At 45.7% G+C, this 14517-nt stretch overlaps 1 protein-coding gene across 3 annotated transcripts in view; it reads left to right on the top strand.

Moving 5' to 3' along the window:
* Positions 1-509: 509 nt before the first annotated feature.
* The window catches only part of RORC (RAR related orphan receptor C), a 30726-nt gene continuing 16718 nt past the window's right edge, over positions 510-14517 (top strand). The window contains exons 1-3 of one of the 3 annotated variants that reach the window (XM_074263463.1): positions 510-616; positions 1047-1226; positions 4880-4909. In XM_074263463.1, coding sequence (XP_074119564.1) covers positions 1187-1226; positions 4880-4909 — 70 coding nt within the window. In that variant the 5' untranslated portion in view covers positions 510-616; positions 1047-1186. Of the gene's footprint in view, positions 617-1046; positions 1227-4879; positions 4910-7688; positions 7844-14517 lie in introns of those variants that run through there. The other 2 variants (XM_074263464.1, XM_074263465.1) reach the window with 2 other exon arrangements.

Here is a 14517-nt window from a genome sequence, read left to right as displayed (position 1 = left end):
CTTCTCCTTCCTGTGTTAACTGGTCAAGGAACTCAACCACTCGGAGCCTCAGAAGTTAATGGACCCGCCAGGTCCAGGAAGGAGGAACGATTAAGATACTATAAACATAGAATAAACCTTAAAAGACTACATTAATGTCCATTATTAAAGAGCCATAAATACACAGACAGTTCTGATACAAACAGTGCCCGGGAAAATTGATTCTTTTCCATCCGACACCCTCTGGGAAGTTCCCTTACAGAAGCAAGAAACCTTGACAGGAGACAGGGGCAGATCTCCATGGAAGGAGGGCCGGGTGGCTGGAGAGTGGAAGCTCAGCAGCTGCCTACTTCCTCCACGCAGGCCTCCACGTGGTGGGAAGAGGGGGCAGTTGGGGGGAGGCTGGGGGGACCAGAGTCACGAGGCCCTAGCATGGCCAGGTCTTCAGCTGCTGTTTACCAGCTGGGGAGGGAGGAGGGGTGCCAAGGAGCCCTGCCCCCTCCAGGCTGGCTCCCTGCCAGCCCCAGCCTGTTGGGTAACATTGGGAGCCAGGCCCAGCTAATCAAACCCTGGGACTGGGACCAGGGACAGGCGCGACTGGGGCAGGCCTGAGAAGGGGCCAGAGAAGAGGGTCTCTGTAAGCCCTGGAGTCTGCTCCAGGATTCACTTCTTCCTTGCCCCCATCTCACACCCCCAGTCCCATCTTCCTCCAAACTAACTGTTTCAGCTTTTTCCAGATCATTTGCAGAGCTCAGGACTCCTCTGTATTAGTTAGCTGGTGGTCTGTGCTCTCTGGATCTCCTAAGTCCTCAAGGGATGGGTCGGGGAGGTTCAGGGCCACCCTGACCCATATAAAGCAATAGAGGGAGATAAGGGATTGGAAAGAGCCCGAATTGCCTACTGGGTCCCCCGTGCTCTGTACCCCCCTTATCTTTCCCCATCCTCCATCATCTGTCTCTTTCCTCATGTCCCCTTCCACCTATTGCCCGACCCTCTGACATGCATTTTTCTCTGCTTCCCATCTCCCAAATCTCTTTCCTCCTCCCTCCCCCCCCACTTGCCCGTAGTGCCAGGATGCTCTGCCAGCCACTCCTCTCCCCTGCCTACTGCCTGGCCAGGTGCTCCCTCCCTCTTTCCCTCCCTCTCTTTCTCCCCTGGGCCCTGATCCCCACCCGGGACCAAGGACTTCCAACAAGTGAGCTGCCCCATGGACAGGGCCCCACCGAGTCACCACAAAGCCACAAGGGGTAAGACAGGGAGGGCGGGAAAAACACAGGAGAAGAGAAGGGAAAGAGATAGAAGGACAGGTAGAGAGAAGAGAGACAGGGGGTGGAAAGTGGAGAAAGACAGGGAAAGGGGAGAAGCAATGAGGAAAAAGGAGGGAACAGGAAGGAACAGGAGAGGAGAGACAGTCAGAGAAAGTGACAGAGAGACAGAGAAAGACAGAGAAACAGACAGAAATCGAGACAGACAGATGAGAGAAACAGAGAATCAGACAGAGAGAAACACAGAGACAGACAGAGAGACAGAGAAAGACAGAGCTAGAGACAGAGACTGAGAGAAGCAGAGTCAGAAACACAGAGACAGACAGACAGAGCCAGAAAGAGGCAGAGACTGAAACAGAGAGTCAGAGAGAAACACAGAGGCAGACAGACAGAGAGACAGAGAAAGACAGACAGAGCTAGAGACAGAAACTGAGAGAAACAGAGAGACAGACAGAGAGCAGTGGGTGGGAATCTTGGAGTTCATGATCATGGAGTTCATGATTGTGGATTCTGTGTGTTCACACACACATAATTATTAGGGTCCTATCCACACCTCAGTTCCACAATCCTGTCTTTGAGTTCCCCTGGCCATCTCCCAGGTCCCTTGGTGCTTCCCACTTGGCAGTGCCCCACAGTGAGGGACCTTAGTCCTGGTTATATAGGATAGTGTGGGGCTAGTGGGCAGGTCATGCTCCTCCCCCTATCCTGGAGTAAGCTCACCTTTTGATGTTAGTGCCAATATCAACCAGGTAGATGTTTAATTCTGAGCATTGTATTGATCATTAGGCAACTGGAAGGCAATTTTCTTGCAATAGAGGCACCAGGGCACAAGCGGGCACACAGGTCTAGCCTTGAGATTTTTGACATCTTTTTGTATGATGGACGCTTTTAGCAATCTAGTAAAGTCAGAATAAGGTTTTTAAATGCATAAAATAAAATAGATATGATTACACAGGGAACCACTTCTAAAAACAAATTCATGGATCCCCCAAGTTAAAAACTCCTGAATCTAGTACCTCAGATATGGCAGAAAGGGCATTGGTCTTATATACTCGCTGTTTGGCCCTGGGCAAGGAAAAAGCCTTCTGGCTCTCAATTTCTTCTCGGAGAGCTGAGCCAGAGTCAGGAAGGGGTTCAAAGCTAGAGTTTGATACTTATTACAGTTTCCTTATCTATCAAATTGGGGATAATGATAGCATCTATCTCCCAGATGTTGCTGAAACAATAAAATGAGTTAATATTTGCAAAGTACTTTACAAACCTTAAAACACTATATAAATAAGTGCTGTCATCATTAAAATTATGAGGCAAAAATTGCATTATTCAATTCAACTCAACACATATTAGTTATTAAGTTTCTTTGTGTCTGGCCTATACTAGGGAGTGGATGGTCTCTAAAATCACTTGTGGCTTTAAATAAGTTAACCTATGACTTTTGGTCCCTCTAAAGTTTAAACCCTCTACTTAGTTAAGTGGTTTCTGCCTTGATCTCTGCCGATCATTGCCTAGAATCAGGTTCTCCTAATGTCCTTAGTGGTCAGATTAGCACAGATGTCAGAGGGGCCAATAAATGCATATGGTGGGCGAGGGGTGAAGAGGGATGCCTTTCTCTATGTTGGCAAAAATGGAGAGAAGGAAGGATGTCTTTTTCCATCATCAGTCCCCATGCATCAAAGATACATGCAAAAGACTGAACGCCAAGAAAACTGAATACTAGCATACCATATCAGGGAGGGAGCCAGAAAACTCTAAGGAGCAAAGGTAGATTAGGTTTAAGGAGATAAGAAGTACTCTCCAGCTCCCTCCTCCCTTCTCTCCTCTAAATGTTGTCTCTCCCGCCTCCAATATGGAGGTTTATCTGGCTGGGGTACAGGGAGGAGAAGAGAAAGGTATGTGTTCAACTTGGAGGTCAGAAAGCCAGAAACCATAGGCAGGAGAAGTTGAGAAGGTGCTTTTCTCTCCGGAAAGAAGGTACAATCTGAGATTGGGTATGGTATAGCATCAAGAAAAGAAGTCAAGATTAGGAAAAGACTTAGCAAACCAGAGGTTAATGATGGGGAAAAGGAAAAATCAGTATGTTTATGGGGGAAATCGTTGCCTGATCATGATATGATTGAACTGGGTGAAAAAATTGCCCTATTTGGATCAGGAAGATAAGCAAGCTAATAAATGCTACAGAGTACTTTCAGGTTTATATTTAGTGTGTCAGGCATGTTAAGTGCTTTAGAAATATTATCACAACTATGACCAAAGGGCTATAAAACTGTGTATGCCCTTTGATCCAGCAGTGGTGCTACTGGATCTCTATCCCAAAGAGATCATAAAAGACAGAAAAAGGCTCACATGTGCAAAAATGTTTGTAAAAGCTCTTTTTGTAATGACCAGGAATTGGAAATTGAGTGGATTCCCATCAATTGGGAAATGGCTGAATAAGTTATGGTATATGACTGTCATGGAATATTATTGTCCTATAAGAAATGATGGGCAGGCTGATTTCAGAAAAGTCCTATATGAAGTTACATGAACTGATGCTAAGTGAAGTGAACAGAACCAGGACAATATTACACCCAGTAACAGAAAGATTATGAGATGATCAATTATGATAGATTTAGCTCTTTTCAAAAATGTAGTGATCCTGGACAATTCCAATAAAGTTGGGATGGAAAATGCCATCCTCATCCAGAGAGAGACATGGATACTGAATGTGGATCAAAATGTAGTATTTTTACCTTTTTTGTTTTGTCTGTTTGCTTGTTTTCTTGTGGTTTTTTTCTTCTTTTATTCTGATTTTTTCTTGAATAATATGAAAAATTTGGAAATATGTTTAGAGGATTGAACATGTTTAACCTATATAGTATTGTTTGCGATCTTGGGGGGAGAAAAAAATTTAGAACACAAGTATTGAATTCCCATGGCATTTGGAAGAATACAATGCTATTGAGGGGAAAAAAAAGAAATATCACATTTGATACTCCTAATAACCCTGAGAGGTGGGTACTATTATTATTTTTTACAAAGGAGAAAACTGAGGCAAAATCCCTACTGACCAAATAGGGCTCTGGCACATTGAGGAACAGGAATATTGTTACTCTCCTACTTCTGGGCAAGAAGTCCTGGAGCCTTGTAGGTCACACCCACCCAAAAATAGAGGATTCTCATAGACATAGCTGGACTAGATTAGCCCTAGGATCATGCAGCCTCCTCTAACCTGCTAGAGCTGGAAAAACAGGGGAATAAGATCTATGTGGCAGAAATGAGTGGGAAGCTGAGAGTGGCTCCCCAAGTCTTGGCAGTCTTGAGGGGAGGGGATGTAGGGTTAATTGCTCAGTAATTCTTACTTCTTAATCTGTCTCCAAGACCCTGAGATGAATAAGAGCCCATGGCCTACCCCTTCCCCTATAATGCACTCTAGAGCTCTTTGACATTACTTCTCAAACTCCAAACTAAGATTGGTCCAGATTGGAGGAGCCTTGTGGGCTAACAAAGGCTAGCAAAGATTGGCAACAAATTTAGTTAAAGAGATTTGGCTGAGAGGCCAGTGTGTTGGGAATGGGGTGTATCTGTGACCCTCTCTTCTTTTAGCCTTGCCTATCTTGAATGGAACCAGAGTCCTCACAATTCTCCTTTTCTTACAGGGCCTGAAACTACCAAGAAGACCCATACCTGTGAGTATGTACATGTATGTGGTGGTGCTGGGAGATGGAGGCTGAGACAGGGTTTGATGGAGGGGGAGTTCCTGTTCTTATAATTTTTGAGAAAAGGACATTTCTCATTCAATACTATAGATTCATTACATAAGAGAGATATAAATCTATATATGATATTCATATTTATATAGATATAGGACAAACAAGGTGGTAGAAGATAGGAGAGAGACAAGGGGAGATGAAATGATCAGGAGAGAGGGGAAGATGGAAGGAGAATGAGGAGAAACATTAATTGATATTGGAAAGATGGAGAAAGGAAAATGTGGGGAGAAGAAGGATGAGAAGAGAGAAAGAAGGAGAAATCAGATGATGGGAAATAGATTGAGAAAGACAGGAAGAAATGAGTAAGGGCTAGTAAGGAGGAGATAGGAAATCTGAAGGTAAAAATAGAAGAAAGAAAGAAAGAAAGAAAGAAAGAAAGAAAGAAAGAAAGAAAGAAAGAAAGAAAGAAAGAAAGAAAGAAAGAAAGAAAGAAAGAAAGAAAGAAAGAAAGAAAGAAACAAAGAAACAAAGAAAGAAACAAAGAAGGAAGGAAGGAAAGAAAGAAGGAAAGAAAGAAAAAGAAAGAAAGAAAGAAGGAAAGAAGGAAAGAAAGAAAGAAAGAAAGAAGGAAAGAAAGAAAGAAAGAAAGAAAGAAAGAAAGAAAGAAAGAAAGAAAGAAAGAAAGAAAGAAAGAAAGAAAGAAAGAAAGAAAGAAAGAAAGAAAGAAAGAAAGAAAGAAAGAAAGAAAGAGAAAAAATCTGAGGGATGGAGGAAAGAGTAAAGGGAAGGTTGAGTGAGGAACCTGGCAAGGGAGGCTGGCAAGAGGGCCTAGAAGGGCTCTGTGGCCAGCCTGGGGTTTGGTGTTCATCTCTGTGGTTAACACATCCTGAGGTGTGAATGGGGAGAGAACCATGGCCAAGAGAGGGGACCAGAGGGGAGGGGAGAAAGAAGATGGGGAACCCATCCCCCACCCTTCCTAGAGACACAAAGTGTTTCATTGATCAAAGTTATCAGGGCACCCACGTTGACCAAAAAAAAAAAAAAAAGAGCTTAGACCTTGGGAAGGACTTCCTAATAGCTACTGATGGGAGACACTAAAAAGAGACCAGCTTTCATTCTCCTTGAGATTCTCTCCTCCTATACCACCCCTCACCTCTACATACACACAGACACCCTTAGGTCTCTGGGACACCTGGAGAAAAGGAACCTTTTTTGATAGTTACTGAATTTTCTCTTCCACACAGCTCTGCCTCTGTCCAAACCCCAAAAGACAGTGGGGAGAGCGAGGGGATCAGAACCAGGATGTCTGGTTCCCATTAAAATCATCCACCTGTGGATATCCTCCCCTAACATTTCCCAAGAGTCCCTGAGCTCCTAGCTGGATAGGGATCACATGATGCCAGGATGCTGAGCTTCTCTTGATGTTCTGCCCTTGGGTCTCCTCCGCAGCCCACCTTCCTTCCTGATATCTCATTTCCATCCCACCTGCTACAAGAGTGGCTGGGAAGCTTCCCTTGGGGCTGGAGGACCCCAGAGAATATTTCTACTTTCCCCAATTGGCCTAAGGTTCAGGAGATGGGGGAAGGGAGGAGGGTGAGCTGCAGAGAAGCTGGGGGCTAGGGATGTCGCCTCCTCCTGAGTGGGGGGTTTGCTCTGCTCAGCAAATTCTTAAGGCCTCGCCCTCCCCTAGCCACAAGGCCTCACGGAAATGCTGAGCACGACCCACCCGCCCAGGAGGAAAACGGGTCAGGGAGTGACGTGAATGAGGTGTGTTGAGGGGAGGAGGGGGCAAGGCAAGGGCCAGCAGTACGTGGGTGGGGGGAAGTAGGGGATTTTTGGAAGATCTGGAATGGAGAGATCAAAATCTGATTCCTCCTTTCCCTCCCTCGCCCACCCACATCAATCCTATCCGGGACCCTCCTTGGGCATCCGCTCCGACCTGCTCTGGCCCGGCCATTGGCCACGAGCACCCGTGGGCATCGGAGGGCAGCGCTTTCCAAGCGGGCCTCTCTATTGATGCTCTTCCTCGTGCCTTTCTAGCTGTGTGGGAGCCTATTCCAAGTCTAGGTATGGGAAACTCGTTGAGGCCTTCCAACGGGACCGCACTTGGAATGGAAAAGGAGAGTTGAGGGGCAGACCGTCCCCTCAAACCCCAAAGAAAGCACTGCTCTTACTTCTCCAGACACAGAAAATGAAAGGGCGTATTAGCCATTCTAGGTGATAGAACCTCCCCAGACCAGCTGGTCAATCCCCAAGGTCGGGGCCTGGACCACCATCCAAGGTCCGAGGGGCTAAGTTGTTTCCTCAATTCGGGGACCCCTAGGGAGATACTCCATGCACCTCTGGAAGAGAGAGTCCCACTTGGGCAAACACCTGGACACTCGTTCTGGCAAGGGAGAGCAATAGAGGCATTCCGAAGGCAAGAGGCCAGGAGTCAGGGGAGTAAGGCAAGGAGGGGCCAACCCCAGGTGGATGTAACCCTGTCTCCCGCTCCCCCAGCCCCCAGAACCAACCAGCAGATGGAAACAGTTTTTGCTGCCTGTGGCTGCTCACATGTGGTTTTGGAATTTTCCAACGCCTGTTGTGATTGGCTGCCTTACCTAACACCCTCCCCCCACACACACACCCCCTTCCATTGCCCAGGCCCAGATTGGCCACAGGGGGTGCCCATCACCCCTTCCCCTCCCCTGGTGAGGGGAACGTCCCAAAGCCACCTGTGCACGGTTTAGTTTAAACCCCCTCCCCATTGCTGTCTGGGCAAAGTGAGGCGAGGAGAGGTGTGGAGCCCGTGGGTTGCCAGTGCTGCTGACAGACTTCGTCTCCCGCCCAGCACTATCAGTGCCAAGGTGCCCTCCAGCCTCCCCAGGACCCACAGGTGATCTCCCAACCAGGGTGGCTCAAGCATGAGAAGTAAGTGAACTGGGGCAAGGGGAGAGCTATTTGCCCAGCCCAACCAGCCCCTAGAGAAGACTGGGAAAATGTCCTCATAATTTGTGAGAAACTGTTCCTCCTGGGCACTGTGCAGGTTGAGGTGAGGGGGAAACTCGGGTGTGTAGAACCCGACAATTCTCTACCAGCGAAGTACCGGCCGAGCTGAGCAGTGGAGAAAGGGGCTGAGGGTGGCTCCAGGTGCCAAGCAATGAGGGTTAAGGAGGAAAGGAAACCGGGGATTGTAGTACCCCGTCTTAAAGGAAAAAGAAATACCCATTTTACAATGGAGTAAACTGAGCCTCGGCCAAACGAGAGGAAGAATGGGAACCAAGGTCAACACGTTGTACTCCGTGCCACAGGGATGTGAGGATTAAGTCAGGTGTGTGTCTGCGTTTCCATGAATATCATTTATAGATGTCTGAGAAGTGTGGGAACTAAGAGAAACGAGACCGGCTCTTCATAATAGGGCTCGGGTCCCTGACGGGCATTTGCGTGAAAGGGTATATTAAGGAGGGGACTGATTGGAATGGGACGGGAGGAATACTTTCTTGGTCATGAATGGAAGCTAGAGAATATCTCCTAGAACCAAAGGGTAGAGCAGAAAGGGCCTGAGAAAAGGGAGGTCCAGATCTCAAAGCCTCCCATTCCCCGTGGGCTAGAACCAGGCAAGTGCCTAATCGTCTGTCAGAAAGTCTGGGCCCGGTCTAGGTTAAGTGAGGGTTCTTAGTGTCTGTAAGGAAAATGGAAAAAATCACTGGGCTCCAGGGAATTGTTAAGAAGCCTGAGGTGCCCCAGTGCAAGGGTGTCCCTACAAGAAAAGCACCTCAAGAAGAGAGTCAGGACCTTTAAGTTCTCTTGGCTAGCTCTTGGGCTCACTAGTTTCCATGAACTATGAGTTTAGACTTCAGTTTTCTCCTCTGTAAAATCAGTTGGTTGACAAAAATCTCTAAGGTCCCAACAAACCAACCTTCTATGATTCTGTATAAAGATGGGAAATCCTGGATGGAAGGAAAAGGATTTTTATGGAGAAAGATTGGAACTGAGCATCCAGATGAGTTAGATATCCCCAGGGGAAGGAGAGCTTGGGGATGAACAGCACAGTGGAGGGTGGATGTGAGCCAGCGGATGGAATATGTAGTAGGAATAAGGTTTCACCTAAAACTTCAGTTTTCCCCAGCAGCAAAACTAATTTGGAGTTGGGCACCACTGACCTGAGTCCCTCAAGTGCTATCAAGGTGCTAAGAACTCCAGTTGGAGTTAGTCAATTGTTGGCTATTGTTAATAGGTTGTTTCCAAAGTAGACCCCAAAATAAAGGGAAGGTAGTCCTAGTACACAGTAGGTATTTAATAAATGTTTATTGCTTGATTGAATCGGGCAAAGAGAAACTTGAAATCTTGGAAGAAAGAGAGGGGGAAGAGAAAGAGGGAGATAAGAATGGAACTGGAACCTATAATTTCTTTACTGGGGGGAAGAAATTCTCCCTACTAATTCTGGTATCTCCTCAGAAGCTTATCATTTATGCCATGCCAAACTCTATACCATGAATTGAATTAAGCACAGGGGATGCAAAAGACAGAGCTCGAAGAGCTTATCATCTAGTGGAAGAGGCAATATACAATCAAATATAACAATGCAAGATATATACAGGAATAAATAGGAGACAGTTAAAATAGGGAAGACATTCTAATTAGAATTAAGAGAAATTGGGAAAGGCTTCCTGTAGAATTTAAATTTTAATTAGAACTTTAAGGAATTCAGGGAGATCAGTGGACCCAGTAAAAGGAGGAGAGCCTTCCAGACTTAGTGATTTGCTCAAAGTCACAAAGCCAGTAGGCAACTTGGATTTGACCCCAAGCCAGCTCCGAGACCAGCTCTCCATCCACCGTGCTGTATGGCTTTGCATAGAAGTTTCGAAACAAAAACCAAAAAAAAAAAAAAAAGAGAGAGAGAGAGAGAGAGAGAACAACAGAGACAGGGACAGCAAGGGGAGTAAATCGAGACATAAGCAGAGAAGAAGAAAAAAATAAGATATGAAGCAGAAGAAAAACACAGGAATGAAGAGAGACTCAAAGAACAAGATGATGTGATGATGACAATAGCTCTCAGCTGCTCAGAGCCCATCATCTCTCCCTAAGATCTATCCCTCCTCCAAATTTCCCCATGTCCACCAAGGGCACTGCCGGCCTCTTAATCACCCAGATTTCTAACCCTGAAGTTAATCAGTGACACTTCTGTCCCCCTCATCGCTCTCTATACAAACAATTGCCAAGTCTTATGCTTCAAGCTCCGTAACATCTGTCCTCCATCCCTTCTCTCCAATCACACAGTAATCACCCAGGTTCGGGCCCTCATTGCCTCTTACCAGGATTATCTTATTAGCCTAACAAGTCTCCTAGCCTTCGATCTTTCCTTTCTTCCCAGTCCACCCTCCATTTAATTACCAAACGATCTTCCAAAGATGTAGGTCTAACCATTTTATTCTTCAATTCACCAACAATCATTAGTCCCCTATTGAATCTTAAAATGTTTTTTTAAGACCTCTTCAGACTGATCTTAAAGACACTCCATAATCTGGTTCTTCCTTCTGGTTATTTCACATTACTTTGTTCCATGTATACTCTATGCCCCAACCAAGGTAGACATCTAAGGATTTCTGAAATCAAGCTTTCTCCCACTTCAGTGTGTATGCATAGAGCATCCCCCATACCTAGAATGACTTACTCTTCATCCCTGCTCTGAATCTTCATCTTCCTTCAAGGTTACCCTCAGGCTGCTCCTCTACAAAGCCTTTCCTCCCTTTTTCCTGAGCTAACCCAGATAACAATTAAGGTTTAGCTGTTAATGCCTTTTCCCTTTGTACAATACCTAACTTCTACTTTTTTAAGGATGGATTTAGAGCTAAAAGATATCTGAGGATTTCTAGGTTGATTCCCTCATTCTATAGATAATAATAATAGCTAGCATTTATGTGATATTTAAAAATCTGCTATGTGCTTTATATATATATATATATATATATATATATATATATATATATATATATATATATATATATATATATATATATATATATATATATAATCTCATTTTGATCTTCACAATAGCCCTTAGGCTGTAGACGCTATTTTACAAATGAGGAAACTGAGACTCGGGTCACACAGCTATCATCAGAGCTCAGAACTAGGTGGTCAGGAAGGAAGGGTGGATTGGCTTTAGAATTTCTTCCTGAAGGGTTCTGAGAACATGGATCTTTGAGAAACTGTTAGTTTGCTGTCCAAGGTGATCAATAGTGGTTAAACCCTCTGCGTCCATATTTAATTTCTAATCCTAACTCGTGTATGTAGCAATTTGAGATTTGCAGTTCACTTTCTTCACAGCAACCCTGTGAAGGAACTAGTACATGTTTTATAATCCCAGGCCCCATTTTAGAAACTAAAAGAGCTAAAAAGTTAATTTACTTGTTCAGGATTCTGTTTAAGTGGTTGAGGCTGCATTTGAACCCAGGTCTCCCTTCTCCCAAGTATTTCTGCCACCATACCTCCCACCTGCTTGGAGGATGGATATTCTCTGGGAATAGGGATGCATTATACAGATTTTGATTCCAGGTGACTCTGAATCAGAAGCTTAGCTCAAACTTTTGTCAGAAGACCACACCCCAAGCAAGAACCCAACGCCATGAACTGGTTCATAACTGTAATGTCTCATTCCTTCTAAGCTTAAGGAAGTTGAGAGACAAAGAGGGACACATTTTGAAAGTGTGCACCTTTGTGGGGGTCTCTCTGTCCAAAGATCCCTCTGAATTCTGTCAACCCAGCCAGGTCAGAGCTCCGACCACCTATATCTTATGGGGTTCCCTGTGCTAATCTGTCTTGGCTATGGCTAATGCTGTTTCTTTTCTCCAAGCGAGTGAGGAGGTAGAATCCCAGACCTTTGAATTGGGGTCCAATCCCTTATAAACCACCCCATGTGCTTTAGGCTTTGCAAGGTCCTGCCTCCACCCCCATACCTGTCCCCTTCTTCCCTTTTCCTCTTAAGAGGAACTTAAAGGGATTATTTTGCTGTTCAATTCCATAAATATTTATTAATTATCTAGGGGGTACAGAGCACTGAGCCAGGCTTTGGGGATGATGCAAAGCTTAGGGTCCCCGCCTTCATGGAGCGAATCATTTAGCACAGGAATGAAACACAGACATATACAATATACACCATATTAAATAACTCTACCATTGGTGGGTCCGAGAGGTTTGGCTAAGGATAAAAAGTAGAAATTCGACAGATAAAGGGGAGAAAGAAAAATGAAAGAATAGAAGACAATAGTTTGGACTCTAAGAGTCTGAATTAGGATTCTAATCTTAATTAAAATCCTAAAGAATTTCTAAAGCTCATTTCACTTACCAGCCTTTCTCTTTCTGGCCCCCCAAAATAGAAAAGCCCCTAACTTCCCCCAAGGAAGGGGACATGGCAATCCTCACTGTAACCCTGAAGGTTTGGGTGGTAATTCTTGTGATCTGCTCTCATTCTTTATGCTGCTGCAATCTATTTTTTGTTGTCACCAAGCAAAATGGAGAATTGTATGATTTGGTAGGACTTGAGGCAACAGGCCTTGGGCCAGTAGAAAGTAAAGAGGAAATGGAATCTATTATTATATTCAAAGGAGACCAGGAGAAAGACAAAGAGACAGATGGGCAGACACAGAGATACAGACACAGGATGGGCACAGAGACACACAGAGATTGAGACACTTACGACATACAGAGAAAGAGACACAGAAATTGAGACACGCTAAGACATACAAATAGAGACACACAGAGACCCAGACAGAGACAGACATACAGACGCACTGAGACAGAGATGAGATGGCAGCCTGAGGGATGAGGTCCAGGGACTCAATCAACTGCTGTTTCTGAAAGGACTTCTGGCATTCTCCTGAAAGGGCTAGATCGTGGGGATGGAACTGAAAGGACAACAGATCTCTGGGTGGCCAGACTTTATGGTTCCCCATGATTCACCTTTCCCTCCCATCCCCCAAAGCTCCAGGCCCTCATAAGGTGGTTGTTTTCAGCTCAGCTCTTTTGTTTCCCCTCCTTTCTCCTGTCTCAGACTGCGGGGGTGGCGGGGGCTGAGAGGGGGGTTTCGGGTGGCTGCCTTCTTTTTGTGGCTTTTTGGAGCCCCAGACACCCTCGCCCACCTGAGTTTTGGCTCCGATACTTTCTCAGCCCCAAGAATACAGGTGTGTCAGCAGAAAACTCTTACCCCAGGGTCTAAGAGGAATAGGGATAAGTTGACTTGGGGTAGGTGGGGGGGCACAACAAAGTAACAACCACAATAACGTGGTTCTCCCCAGCCTTTGAGCCCCCCTTCTTCCCCTCTCCTGCGGTGGACCCTGGCCACCTCGGTTTCTAGTATCACAGAGGCTCGGGTCTCTGGTCAGAGGGAAGTGAGAATTCATGTGGGGAGAGAAGGGGGCCACTTTCCCCAGAAGTAAGGGAGGGGGCTGAAGGCTCCCTACTTCTCCAGAGCATCCCATCTTGGAAAAGGGACCCCACATTCAGGGCCAAAACCTGATCCACGTAGTGATGAAAAGTAGAGACAACTGACTGGAGCTTCTTCATGGAGAGAAGAAAAACCAGAAAGTTTAGAAAAATAGGGGGACAGGGGTTGGGAGAAGCTGCCAAATCAGACTCATTTCCCTGCCCAGAAGAAGGATCTTGCTACAGAGGGAGATCTTCATGCTCAGGGACTCCCTCAGGCCTGGGCAACTGGGAGAAGGTAGGAGCAGGGTAGGACATAAGAGATGCAAATCAGAGCTGGTCAGAAGTAGGGGTAGGGGATGGAAGGATTCCTAGTCCTAAATGGGGATATTAAGCATAGACTTCCAACCTCAAAGAACCTTAGAAATCTATTCTCACTCCTTCATTTCCAAGACAAAGAAACCAAAGTGGGGAAACGATCATTGTTTTATTAAATGGCAAAGGCTTCTGTCCCCGAGTCTAAAGTTTCTCCTTCCTTAATCTTCCCTGGATTCTCTCTTTAGCTTAGAATTCCTGGCCTGCCTTCCCCCAATTATTTTTTGGGGGTAAGGAGGTCGGGATTGTGACCTGGCCAAAGTCACACAGCTAGTGTTAAGGGGCTGAGGGCAGATTTGACAGCGGGTGCTCTATCCACTGCGCCACCCGACTGCCCCTCCTTCTAACTTCTTAATCCCCCTACAGGGGACATCAGCACATACTCCCCGTCCCAGTCATGATCCCAGCAACCCTTCTTCCCTAATATCTTAATTAGGACAATAATTTAGTTAATTAGGAAGGGGACCAATTATGAGTGAGGAGGAAACAGAAGTCAGGAGAAGGGTAAGCATCAGGCCTGTGATGCTTAATTAATCCTTTTCTCATTTTCATCCAGATGAAACCCAAAAGATCCCCTCACCTCAAGAACTGTGGATACAGCTCCGGAGGGAGCACTGAGCCTATAGTCAGGAAGCCCTGAGTTCAAATCCGGCCTCAGACAATTGCTAGCTGTGTGAATCCTGGGCAAGTCACTTAACCCTGTTTGCCTCAGTTTGCTCAATTGTAAATTGGAAATTACAATAGCCCCGACCTCAAATGAGACAATTCTTGTAAAAGTGCTCGGCACCGTGCCTGGAACAGAGCAG

Source organism: Sminthopsis crassicaudata, chromosome 4, assembly GCF_048593235.1.
Source record: "Sminthopsis crassicaudata isolate SCR6 chromosome 4, ASM4859323v1, whole genome shotgun sequence".
Lineage (NCBI taxonomy): Eukaryota > Metazoa > Chordata > Mammalia > Dasyuromorphia > Dasyuridae > Sminthopsis > Sminthopsis crassicaudata.
The sequence above is the reverse complement of the archived record's forward strand: the minus strand, read 5'-3'. Positions and strand labels throughout refer to the sequence as shown.